The following is a 13,902-nucleotide window of genomic DNA, read 5'->3' as shown; positions in this document are numbered from 1 at the left end:
CGTAGGCTGAGAACTGTTGGCCATTGCTGTCAGCAGGGGAAGGATAGTTACTTTTCTTTGAAGGTGTGGCCATTGTAGGTTGTTCCATGGCAGTGGATGGCCCCACACTCATGCACTCATGAGCAGCACTGATTGGACAAAGTAGGATGTCAGAAAAAAAGACTAGCCATTGGGGTAAAGCTCCCAGTTGAGCACCAGCTCGATTTCTCCATGTTCAAAAGCATGTAGAACATTCAGCTTGTGGAGGGCAACCGGGAACACAGTAAGTGACTCCTCAGGACACAATGCTACACTCAGATGAGTGCACCACTCAACCCTCAGCAGAGAAGCTCTTTTTGTAAGAGATGGTGCTTTATACAGAGACCCACATCCAGCAGACAATGTACAGAGTGACTCCGGTGCAATCAACCCTAAATGAGAAGCCTTTACCAAACCCCTCCCCTAAGCTCAAAAGATCTATGCAGAAGGAGGTGGACAGATGTGAGAGCCTGTTTGTGTCTTAATCCTTTCATTAGAAGTCCTGATTGGTTATAGGAGATGGCCATTTCAGGTTCTGTATCTCCTATTACTAGGAGTCTTAGCTCTATGATCATCCCAATTTCTGGGAGTTTTTATTGCACTAGGTTTCTACCTTGCCCCTGAATTGCTCCCCAGTTCCAACTGACTCTTACAATATTTTCTCCCTAACCCCATTTCCTCCTCTTCCCATCCCTACCTAACCCCAGTCTACCCACAGTATCTATTCTATTTCCCCTTCCCGGACAGATTTATACTTTCCCCCTTGAGCTCTTCTTGTTACTTAGCCTTTCTAGGTCTGTGGATTGTAGCATGATTATCCTTTACAGTTAATATCCACTTACAGGTGAGTACATACCATGTTTGTCTTCTTAGGTCTGGGTTACCTCACTCAAGATTATTTCTTTTTCTTGTTCTATCCTTTTGTTTGCAAATTTCATGATTTTTTTAAACAACTGAGTATTATTTCACTGTGTAAATACCCAACATTTTCTTTATCCATTCTTTGATTGAGGGACATTTGGTTTGTTTCTAGTTTCTGGCTATTAGGAATAAAGCTGCTATGAACACAGTTGAGCAAATGTCTTTTGTGGTAGAATGGAACATCTTTCTAAGCCTAATAATGGTATATCTGGGTCTTGTGGTAGGTCAATTCCCAATTTTCTGAGAAACTGCCATATTGATTTCCAAAGTGGCTGTACAAGATTGCACTACCACCAGCAATGGAGGAGTGTTTCCCTTGTTCCACATCCTCATCAGCATGAACTGCCATTTGAGTTTTTGATCTTAGCCATTCAATGGGTGTAAGATAAAATCTCAGATGAATCTGGAAACACCCTACACGTCCCTCAACTGAAGAATGGATAAAGAAATTGTGGTACATTTACACAATGTACTCAACCATTAAAAAGAAGGAAATCATGCAATTTTCAGACAAATGAATAGCAAAGATTATCCTGAGTGAAATAACCCAGACCCAGAAAGACACTCACAGTATATATTCACTTATAAGCCATACAGCACATGGTAAACATACTACAATTCATAGACACAAAGAAGAGAAGTAACAATGAGGACACAAGGGAGGGTGCTTAAATTTCACTCAGATGGGAAAATGGAATAGACAGTGGAAGTGATTGAAGAGAGGGAACAAAGTGTAGGAGAGGGAGTGCAGAGAGAAATAAGGATAGAGACCAGACCTGGGAGGAATGGGGGTGAGAGGACAGAGGGCCTACAGAAAGAAGAGAAACCATGGGCAGGGGCATCTATGTGACAAGCTGGAGATCTAAGACAGGGTAGGCTTTTGGGAGGATATGGGGGTAACTCTAGCTGAGACTCCTAGTAGCAGGGGCCATGGAGACTGAAGAGGATACCTTCTAACTAGACAGGATTCCTAGTAGAAGGAGGGGGACACCAACCTTCCCACAGAACTTCAACCCAAAATTTACCCTGCCTACAAGATGTACAGGGAAAATGTGCAGAGGTTGAGGGAATGTCTGGCCAATTCCTTGCCCAACCTGAGAGAGCCAATCCCTGACACTATTAATGATTCTGCTGTGCTTGCAGATGGGAGGGTAGCATAGCTGTCCTCTGATAGGCTCCACTCAGGAGCAGATCGAAACAGATGCTGAGACTCACAGCCAAATGTTGGGTGAAGCGTAGGAAGTCTTGTGGAAAGTATGGGGAAGGATAGAAGGACCTGGAGATAACAGGAGTTTCACAAGAGGACTGGTAGAGCCAACTAATCAGGTCCCGGAGGTGGTTGCAGAGACTGAAGCACCAACCAAGGACCATACATAGACTGGACCTAGACACAGATGTAGCCAATGGCTCAGGCTTCATGTGGGTCCCTAGTAAGGGGAGCAGGGGTGTCTCTGACATGGACTCTGTTGCCTGATTTTTGATCACTACCCCATAGTGGGGCTGCCTTGCCAGGTCACAGAGGAAGAAGACATGCTCAGTCCTGATGTGGCTTGTAGGGAGGGATCCTTTTTGAGAAATAGGGAAGGAGGGATGGAGAAGAGAAAGGGAGGGTGGGACTGGGAGGAGAGGAGGAAGGGGCTATGATTGGGTTGTAAAGTGAATAAATAATTAATAAAAAGAAAAAAATTGTGATGGAATTTTGATGGGGTTGCATTGAATCTGTAGATTGCTTTTGGTAAGATGGCCATTTTTACTATGTTAATTCTACTGATCCATGAGCATGGCAGATCTTCTCCTCTTCTGATACCTTTCCAATTTCTCTCTCCAAAGATTTGAAGTTGTCATACAGGTCTTTCACTTGCTTGGTTAGAGTTGCACCAAGATATTTTATCTTATTTGTCTACATGAGGGCTACTTTTTTTTTTTTTTTTTTTTTTTAGTTAATCATGTCTCCAACCATTTCACTGTAAGTATACAGTTGTAGGAGCTTACTAGTAGAATTTGTGGGGTCACCTATGTATACTATTATATGTCATCTGGAAAAAGCAATACTTTAACTTCTTAACAATTTAATCCCTTTGATTTCTTTTAATTGTCTTATTGCTTCAGGTAAAACTTCAACTATATCAGAGAGAGTAGGCAGCCTCATATTGTGCCTGATTTTAGTGGAATTGCTTTGAGTTTCTCTTTGTTTAAATTGATGTTGGCTATTGACTTGCTGTAAATTGCTTTAATTATGTTTTGGTGTATTCCAATACTTTAATCATGGAGGGTTGTTGGATTTTGCCTTTTTCAGCATCTAATGATGTGATCATGTGGTTTTTTCAGTTTGTTTTTCAGATTCCCATATGTTGAATCACATGCATCTTTGGGATGAAGCCTAATTGATCATGATGGATGATTTTTTAAAAAAGATTTATTTATTTATTATGTATACAGAGTTCTGTCTGCATGTATGCCTGTGCACCAGAAGAGGGCAGCAGATAGATGGTTGTGAGCCACCATGTGGTTGCTGGGAATTGAACTCAGGACCTTTGGAAGAGTAGCCAGTGCTCCTAACTTCTGAGCCATCTCTCCATCCAGATTCCCATATTTTGAACCATCCCTGCATCTTTGGGATGAAGCCTAATTGATCATAATGGTTGATATTTTTGATTGTGTTCTTGAATTCAGTTTGCAAGTATTTTATTAAGTAATTTTTTGTTTGTTTGTTTTTATCAGTGTTCATGAGGGAAACTGGTCTGTAATTTCTTTGTGGAGTCTTTATGTGGTTTAGGTATCAGGGTAATTGTGGCCTCACAGAATGAGTTTGGCAATGTTCCATCTGTTTCCATTTTGTGGAATAATTTGAGGAATATTGGTATTAGCTCTTCTTTAAAAGTCTGTTAGAATTCTGTGCTAAAAGCATTTGGACCTGGGCTTTTTAAATTTTTTGGTTGGGAGACGTTTAATTACTGCTTCTATTTCCTTAGGGGTTACAGGTCTATTTAAATTGTTTATCTGATCTTGAATTAACTTTGGCAAATGGTATCTATTAAGAAAATCGCCCATTTCTTTCTGATTTTTTCAGTTTTCTGAAATTAAAGTTTTTGAAGTATGACTGTTGTATTTGGTGATTAATATTCACTATTGATATATCTTTTAGTAAAGCTGTGGTTAATCTTAAACAGCTGTATAACCAAATCACCACACAGAGACTAGGATTTATTTAGTTAACCTAGAACACAATGCTGGGTAATAGTTACTCCATCCTAAACCTCCAGCCCACATGGTCTCCTGCCTTTCAGACTCACCCATTATACTTGCTTTTAGTGCTATCTTAGGTCTGGTTCATTTCTCCATATCATTCTAAGACCTTTCCTCCAGCTTCTGCTCTCCCAGCTTCTACTCCTCTCTCCCTCCTACTCCTTCTTGTCCTCCTCTTCCTTCCTCTCCTCCCACTCTGAACTGGGATATCCCATCCTCTCTTTTCTATTGCTTAACATCGTGGCTGGTTGTTTTAATTGACAATTTAGAGAACAAATAGTGGCATGTTTACACGAACTTGAGACAGGTGATGCTTAGAATAAATATCACAATGCAATGTCCGGATTGAAACCAGGTAGTGGGGGAGAGAAATCAACATTTGAATTAACAGGGTAAGGTATATACATTCCAAAAGAACATTATACCAACCTATGACCTAGTGGTTTATTGGATTTCCTTGATGTCTGTTGTGTCCCTGTTTTCATCTTTGATTTTGTTTATTTGGATATTCTCTTGTGTGTCCTTTAGTTAGTTTGAATAAGGGTTTGTCTATATTATTGATTTTTCTCAAAGAATCAGCTCTTGCTTTTGTTGATTCTTTGTATTGTTTGTTTCTATGTTACTGATTTTAGCCCAGAGTTTGATTATTTTCTGCCCTCTCCTCCTCTGGGGGGTGGGTTGTTCTAGAGCTTTCAGGTATACTGTTAAGTCACAGGTATGAGATCTCTCTAATTTCTTTATTAGCACACTTAGTGCTGTGAACTTTCCCTTAGCATTGCTTTCATGTGTTCTACAAGTTTGGGTATGTTGTGCATTCATTTTCATTGTATTTTTAGAAGTTTTTAATATCTTTATTTCTGCCTTGACCAGTGGTCATACAGTAGAGACTTGTTCAGTTTTCACTAGTTTGTAGGCTTTCTGTTATTTCTGTTGTTTTTGAAATCCAACTTTAGTCAGTGGTGGCCTGAAAAGATTCAGGTGTTAGTTCAGTTTTCTTGTATCTGTTGAGACTTGTTTTTTGAACGAGTATGTGGTCAATCGTGGGGAAGGTTCCATGAGGTGCTGAGAAGAGGTGTATTCTTTTGTGTTTGGGTGGCATGTTCTGTTAGGTCTATTTGACTCTTAATGTCTGTTAATTTCTCTATTTAGTTTTTGTTGGGATGGCTTGTCTATTGGTGAGAGTAAGGTATTAAACTCTCTCACTATTAATATGTGGGGTTCGATGTGTGACTTAAGCTTTAGTAATATTTCTTATACAAATGTTAGTATCTTATATTTGGGGCATAGATGTTAAATTTTCATCTCTTTTGATTAATTTTGGTTGAAAGTCTAATTTGTTAAATATTAGCATGGCTATACCATCTTGCTTCTTGGGTCCATTTACTTGAAAACTGTTTTTCTAACCTTTTACTCTGGGATAATGTTTATCTTCGATGTTCAGGTTTGTTTCTTGCATTCGGCAGAAGAACGTATCCTGTTTTCACATCCGTTCTGTGCTTGCTTCCCTGCTTTTGCTGGTGTGAAATTATCTCCCGTGTTTTCATGGGTGTAGTTAACTTCCATGGGTTGCAGTTTTTCTTCTGTTACTTTCTGTAGTGCTAGATTTGTGGATAGATACTGTGTAGATTTGACTTTGTCACAGAATATTTTGTTTTATCTGTCTATGGTGATTGAAAATTTTGTTGTCTACAGTAGTCTGTGTTGGCATCTGTGGTCTCTTAGAGTTTGCAAGACTCCCGCCCAGGGCCTTCTTGCTTTTAGAGTATCTATCTCTTGAGAAGACAGTATAATTCTAAATAGTTCTACCTTTATATGTTACTTGCTCATTTTCCCTGGCAGCTTTTAATATTCTTTCTTGTTCTGTACGTTTTGTGTTTTGATTATTATGTGGCAGGGGGACTTTCTTTTCTGGTCTAATCTATTTGGTGTTCTATAACCTTCTTGTGTCTTTATAGACATCTCCTTCTTTAGAGCAAGAAAACTTTCTTCTATGATTCTGTTGAAAATACTTTCTGGGCCTTTGAGCTGGGGAATTTCCTCATTCTGTTCCTAATCTTAAACACCGGAGATTCTCTCTTCCATCTCTTGTATTCTATTGGTGATGCTTGCCTTTCTGTAGTTCTTGTTTGTTTACCTAGATTTTTCATCGCCAAGATTCCTTCATTTTGTGTTTTCTTTATTGCTTCTGTTTTTATTTTCAAATCTTGAACAGTTTTATTCATTTCCTTCACCTGTTTTTTGTGTTTTCTTGGATTTCTTCAAGGGATTATTATTTTCTTTTTTTTGTTTTAAGGTCATTTTCCTGTGCTTCAGCTGTGTTGAAATAGGTAGGGCTTGCTGTAGTAGGATAGTTAGTTGGACTATGGTGGTACCATATTATCCTAGCTGTTGTTGATTATATTCTTACGCTGGCCTCTAGTCATCTGTGTTTGGGGTTATTATAGGTTGAGATGCTGGTTCCTGAATTTATCTATGATGATGGATGTTTTTTTATTTTTTTTTTATTTTTTTTTATAGTTCTTAAAATTCATGTGTACTTGGAAATCTTTTTTTTTTTTTCAATGCAGTTTATTCAGGAACATTGAACAATCCTCAGACCCCGGGGAAAGCCAGCCCCCAGCTTAAATAACCTCTGGGTAGCCAACCCAGGCGTGCCACGTGGGCAATGCAGATAGGTCCACATACATGGAAGCAAGCCAGATCCTCGGCCTTAGCCAAATGTGGAGTTGTTCGTGACAGAGAGCACTCACCATCGGGAAGGTGGAAGGCGGAAACCAGCTCCATCTTTAAGGCATAGCATTCCGCAGCTCTCTACAGTTCCCCCTTTTTGTTTTAGACGCATCAGGCAAGAGTAGAGGTCTGATCTCTGATATTAGAAATAAATTGGGACTTTGTACAGATGTTCATTTAGGTGTCATCCACCCAAAGAGCATCAGACCCGTCCGATACCTTTTTCTCAGAGGCGGGACCTGGGGCATCAACCCGCATGCAATCAGACATGCTCTTCTCTGGGTTTTTAGATGTGTTTTTATCTTGGTTTCTGTTTCCTCTCTGGTCTTTTGGCCTGAGTGGCTGTGGTTCTGGTGACCAGCAATTCTTCAGTTCCAGTAAGGGGTCTTTACTTAGGTTTTGGCAGCTTGCATGACTTTTGGGGTTCTGGGGTTCTGGGAAGTGGTGTGACCTCTGGGGTTCCCAGTACCCGTGTGGTCTCCGGTGTTCCATGTATTGGCTTGGCCTCTGGGGTTCCTGCAAGTGGCATGGCATCTGGCAGAGGAGGGTCTTCTGTGGGAGTTGTGGGCCTGGATATACAGCCAAGGGGGGTGGGTGCTGTAGGGGACTGTTGGGTGGGCTTCAAGGATTGTTGGTAGATAGAGCGTAGTGCCTTACCTGGGGTTCCTGTTACTGGGGTGGCCTCGGATAGAGTAGGGATCTTCTGCAGGAGTTATAGCCCAGGATATGGCACGAGGTGAGGGGTTTACATGGTGTTCTTTAAACATGATACCACATGATTTAAAACTAAGTCTGTTAAATTCTGTTACTATGTTTTATACATGGGCCATAACATTTTGCATATTTTTTGTGAATGTGATTTTCATTTGTTTCAACTAGAAGTTTAAATAAAACATGGATGCCATATAAATTAATGATATGCTTTGCAGCATTATTATTGTGACTGTTATCATTACTGTTAACTTCATGACTTCAAAAAATGGTCTTTCCAGACTGTCTCTTACTTGCTAGTCAGCTGAGGATGATACTGAGTTCATGATTCTCCTAACTTCAGCTCCCAAGATGGTATCATAATCATGTACTACTATGTCTTTGTGGGAAATTTGCTTTTAAAACATTTTTCTTTTACTAATATAAGCCTTAATGTATAGTATTTTAATAAAAGGTTGGTAAGTGCTTGCTTTATCAGTTCTCTTTCCTCTATTTCCTAATATTCCTTTTTTCCTCTAAATTATTATTTTATTTATTTGTGCATGGGTGTGTGTCTGTATTAGTAAAAGCAGAATGTATGTGTGGGTGCCCGTGGAGCCTAGGAAAGTGTATCAGATTCCTGGAGCTGGAATCACAGGCATTTGTGAGCTTCCCAGTGTGAATGTTAGACTTTGAACTCAGCACCTCATGATTGAGTAGTAAGTGTTCTTAACCACTGAGCCATCTCTGGCCCCCAAACCTGATCATTGTTGACATTGCCCTATCTGTCACACTCACCATCCCACAGCTTTTTACCTATTATTATCTTGGATATGCTTGTTTTATTATTGCAATTGGAAAGCATCGCTGTATTTTTAAGGCAGGGGTCCCACTGTATACCACAGAGTGACTTTTGACTGATAATTCTTCTTTAGCCTCCCAAGTGCTCGTATGCATCACCATGCTAGGTTTTACATGTTTTATGTGTGTATAGGCATGTGAAGGTGTTCATGTATGTGAAGGGTCCTAATACTTGCATGATGAATGCTTTACCAACTGAGCTCTCTCCCAAGCATTATAATTTTAATGCCAATTTTCTCTGCTATTATCATCTTTGAGGCAAGATCTTTGACATATCTGTGTATGTTAAGCATCCTAACATAGTAGCTGGCATTTAGTGCAAGCTGATTCTTGTTCAGTAGAATTAGACTTTTGCTTTCAATCTTTTTTTTGTGGAGTTCCTAGAAAGTGTTTCCTTTGATGTGTGACAGGCTTAAGAGTCATATAATATTTGGACCTTAGGCAGGTGGGAAAATATACATAAACGGAAAGAACCAAATGCATTCTTCCAAACTTGCTGTCTACTGCAGTGTATTAGTCTGTTTGCTGAGTATGTTTTAGTGTAGACTTACTTTAGTGCTGGAGTGTTTTAATGTATGCCTTAGTTACTTTTTCTCATGGCTGGTAACAGATATCTGGCAAAAGAAACTTAGGGGAGTTTGGAAGGGTTTACTTGGATGGGACAGTTTATCATGGTAGGGAATGTGAAGGGCCTGATCACACTGTCTGCAGTCAGGACGCAGAGAGAGATGAATGCTAACATATGCTTGCCTTCTCCTCAGTCTGGGCCCCCAGCCCATGCAGGGGTGCTAGCCTCATTTGTTAATCCTGTCAGAAACTCCCTCATAGGCATACCCAGAGGGTTGTCTACTAGGTGGTTCTAGACGCTGTCAAGCTGACAGTGTTCGCTATGGCAACGCCTACATGCATAACGCTCCTACAGTGCTCTTCGTGGGGTCCCATTCACTATCATTGTATAATGTATTGCCTCTTTTACTTCCTAATGCAGTTCATAGGCCGCCCGCCCTTATTACCTGCCTGCATCTCATGCTGCTTGGGTTGTGCTTTACTAACTGAAATGTTAGTTATAAAGTTTGGGTTTTGTTCATTATTTTAACTCAAAATTTAAATAGTATGTAAACCATTTACTATGTATAAGAGCAGAGTCACTTTTTCTGGGGGGGGGGGAAGATTTTTGGGAGCCTTTAAAGCCATGGGTCCAGGGAAGGGAAAGGGTGGGAGGGAAAGTAGACCATGTCTCCTTACCTGCAATAAGTTCTCTTTGCCTGTGACGCCACAGATGGAAGGGAGGTTGGAAGCTACCCTGTCCCCGGCCAGCCAGTACTACACCGTGTCAGTGCAACAAATTCAGGACCTATTTTTGGTTGTAGCGCAGGGTGGTGTGGACCAATATGTGAGAGAGGAAGGATATCATTGTTGGGTTGTATTTGAGCTGAAGAAAAACTTGAGCCCTTTAGTGGTCTCACAGCCCTTGGTGCCTCCTCAGACCTGAGTAGTCTGTAATGTGTACCAATAATTTGCTTTCATTGTGTCCTGAGTCTTTAGTCGATGGAGGAAGATAATTCAGACTAAGCCAGCAGCAGATTTTTGATAAATGTGAGCTATTAAAGTGACTGTAGAAGGAATGAATAGGATAGCTATGAAGATTTGAGAAATATAACTTTAGATAATAGTATTACTTAATTTTTAAAGACCCAAAATTGAATGTTGCCAATGTAGCATCATGTGTGTAGTAGTTTATGAAAGAAACATACACAGAGAAGGAACAGTCTTAGTATTGCCTGTGTCAAGAATGACTTATTAACATGCGTCGTTACTTACGAAAACTAGTAGTAGAAGGACAAATTTAGATACTTCTATATAAGTGGTGCGATTTTACAATAATTACTTTGCTCTTTATTTATTATATTTGTTTACCTTTCTCAATAGGAGTTTACCTGGCGCAGTAACTGCCCCATGTCTGGCTCCCACAGGTGTCAGCTGGGCAGACAAGGTCAAGGCTCATCATACTGTTTCTACCACTTCCGATGTAACACCTGCTCAGCCCTGTGCAACGACAGTGCAGAAGACTGCCCGCAGAAATGGCAAGTGATTTTGAGTTCGCTTTTTAAAATTTTTATTTATTCATGTTTTAGCTGCCTGTTGTTATAAAGGGATATTTGTACTAAAATTAAAAACTTGGCCTTTAAGGGTGGTGGTGGCACACGCCTTTAATCCTAGCACTCTGAAGGCCGAGGCAGGTGGATCTCTGTGAGTTTGAGGCCATGCTGATCTACAGAGTGAGTTCCGGGACAGCCAGAGCTGTTACACAGTGAAACCCGGTCTTGAAAAACAATCCCCCCTTCCCCCTGCAACTTAGCTGAATGCGCTGGCGCACGCTTGTGATCCGAGCACTCAGAGGCAGGCAGATCTCTGTGAGTTCGAGGCCTGCCTGGTCTACAAAGTGTGTCAAGGACAGCCTAGGTGGAACAGAGAAACCTTGTCTCAAACAAACAAAAAACAAACCAACAAAAACAAAACAAACTTGCTCCTAATATGTTTATATATTTATATTTTTTCGCCTTACCTATGTCATATTGATCTCTATTAGTTAAAATCAGAAAATACAGGGTTGCTCAATGTGGTAAATCATTAGTAGAGTATTTCTTTAGCATATGGGATATCCTGAGTTGACGTCTAGACATTCCTTTTCCAGTACTACAGATGTACTTCATTTTATTTTTCCATTTTGATTTCTGCCATGTTCACTTATTTTAAATACTATCCTTTCTTCATCCTGTGATCTTGTGTTACACAGACACAGCTGTTAGGAGTTATGAATATGTGCAATGGCCCTCTCATGCCCTACATTCATGAAGATACTCTAATACTGGGGACCCAGTATGTTCACAGAAGAGCACATTAAGTTAGGAGGGGAAAGGTGTAGATGGAATAGGGAAAAATTAGAGAAGAGAGAATAGGAGTAGGATTGACAGACACATTACAAGCATGTATGAAATTTTCAGACAAAAAATTTTAAACTACATGAAATATTGATGGCTCTTGAAAATACAGTATTGGAGTTTTAAAAAAATTCTATCTAAGTGTGACAATAACAAAATAAGAACAAATGTAAATCTGTGTTGAATCATGTATTTGTGATAAACCATAGAAACAAACATCTCACATGCTCAACTTAAAGTCAGCTTTCTCACAGATATGTACTTATGTTTGGGTACATGTTAGGATTTGAATCAATTAAAAAATAAAAGGTTTTCAGTATCTGCTCATTATCCTTGTCTTTTCACACTCATCACAGACATTTTGAAACATCTGTACCTGAAAAAAAACAAATACAAACAAACAACAAAAAACCCCACCCCAATACCCAAATTGTATGCGCTTTCTTTAAAATAGGGTTTTGGTAAGTTTTAACTCTCTGACCTTCTCTTTAGCTTTCCTTATAATATTTTCCTAGTCTGTAGAACTGGTGCTTCTTTGTGTGGTTAATTTCAATCCATGTGTGTCCATGCATTAATCCAGTCAGTATGGTGAACTGTCTCTTCCATCTAACCATCTGCACGTTTCAGACATTTTATACTGTGGTCATTTTCAAATTCTTAAAAGATTGTTTTCCCTGATAGCCCACTGTTGAAAAAGGATAATTTCTCTGAAAGAGCCTGGATGTATCTAACCCTCCTTAAAGATACTTAGTAGAGAGTTAAAAGGTCTTCAACACACTAGGAAAAAGGTCCTGATAAGCACTGTTAAGAATGCTGATTTAATATGAATTCCTTGATATAGTTAATCCTTGAACTCTTCGAGTACATGTACACATACACCCTTTAACACCTTAAGCTGTTTAGAAGCAACCTTTCAACTTTCTGAGAGGCAGTTTTCAGATCCATTTTAATGTCTGGCTGCTTCAAGTGTGAAGCTGACAAACAGCCCCGTGGCAAATTGTGAGACTGTCTCCAAGTCAGCCTGCTGTTTTAGATCGTCCTCTACCGTGTAGGAATGCTTCATTTCAGCTCTAGGAACCGCTGCACCTGAAGCTGTGACTCCTATTTCAGAAGGCCCTTCACTCGCCATGGCTGCTTGAGACAACTTGAAGCAACTTCAGCTATCCTGAGCTTAGTGATTTTTCTCCTGCAGCAATTCTCACTAAGGCCTAGGTGAGAGAATAAAGAGGAGAGATCCCCCCAACACACACTTCAACAGAAGGCCCTGACTTCTATAATTCAAAGCCTACATTTGGACCTTATGCCTGACTCGCGATTGTTGTAGAACTTGGAACAGTGCTGTGAATGGTACAAAGCTACAGTCCTACATTTATATCCCAGTCCTTCTAGGCTGTATGTAGCCAGCAGGCCAAGCTGGTGATAAATAAGGCTACAGTGGCAGTGCTTGCCATGGCGGACACACACACTCACTCATACTCTCTCTCTCTCTCTCTCTCTCTCTCTCTCTCTCTCTCTCTCACACACACACACACACACACACCCAGAGAGAGAGAGAGAGAGAACTGTGTTCCTAATCTTTTCAGGGTTTGGTTTGAGATTATATTAAGGTCTATTACTCCTTTTGAGATTTTCACTGAAAACCCCAGACTATTCACAGAAACCATTACATCCCTGTATTCCAGTTTTTTTTTTTCCAGCATTGTACAGTTTCTGCTTAGCTCGTTAACATACCAGCTGCTGCTTTCTGCTGCTTTTTTTGGAGTCTTGCCTTGTATACGGAAAGCTGAGTGGTTGTCAGCACCTTGGGAGAAGATTGGATGCAGATTTGTTGTTGTTGTTGTGGGAGCTCATTTCTCTGTAGCATCCCTCACTTTCTGTAAGGTGTTGCCCCTGGATTCTAGTCTGCTTCAGCCAGCCAGGAATGTTGGCTTTTGCTAGAACTCACTTCACTGTACTCAGTCCCAAATGTCTTCAGTCAAAATGCTTAGGTGAATGTGGGTCTCATGCTGCCATTCCCTTCACTCAGGAATTATAGTTTCTCAAGAGATGCTTATGCTGGTTGCTTTCCAGTGCCTTTAAACAGTTCATTTATATATTTTGTCTAGTTTTTTTTTTATGGCTGTTTTTGGCAAGAAAAAGACAAAATTTAATTTAAGTCCTTGTTTTTTTTATGACCTGAACTATTGAGTCTAAATATGTATGCATGCATGGAACATTTACTCAATTTAAAACATGCTGGGTTGTTAGAAAGTCATGAAATTTTAGGTGATTTAAATCATTTGGGAGATGGGGTGGTGCTGGCAAGATAGCTCAGTAGGTAAAGAACTTGCTGCCAAGGCTGATGACCTGAGCTTGGTTCCTGGGATCCACATGGTACAAAGAGAGAAGCAACGCTTGAACGTTCTCTGATCTGCACATGAGCACCGTGTGCAGTGCACTCCCCAGGCACGCACATTTGGCACCCTCTGTGATAGAGATAACGTATTTTGTTACT

General features: G+C 40.2%; 1 protein-coding gene across 3 annotated transcripts in view; it reads left to right on the top strand.

Annotated features, from left to right (window-relative positions):
• Positions 1–13,902, top strand: part of Scaper (S-phase cyclin A associated protein in the ER) — a 334,907-nt gene that overhangs the window by 48,965 nt on the left and 272,040 nt on the right. For all 3 annotated transcript variants that reach the window (XM_060374235.1, XM_060374232.1, XM_060374222.1), the window contains exon 8: positions 10,396–10,550. In XM_060374235.1, the coding sequence (XP_060230218.1) occupies positions 10,396–10,550 (155 nt within the window). The remainder of the gene's footprint in view (positions 1–10,395; positions 10,551–13,902) is intronic.

The sequence above is a fragment of the Meriones unguiculatus genome, chromosome 1 (genome assembly GCF_030254825.1).
Source record: "Meriones unguiculatus strain TT.TT164.6M chromosome 1, Bangor_MerUng_6.1, whole genome shotgun sequence".
NCBI lineage: Eukaryota > Metazoa > Chordata > Mammalia > Rodentia > Muridae > Meriones > Meriones unguiculatus.
Note: the sequence above shows the minus strand (reverse complement) of the source record. Positions and strands in the feature narration are given on the sequence as shown.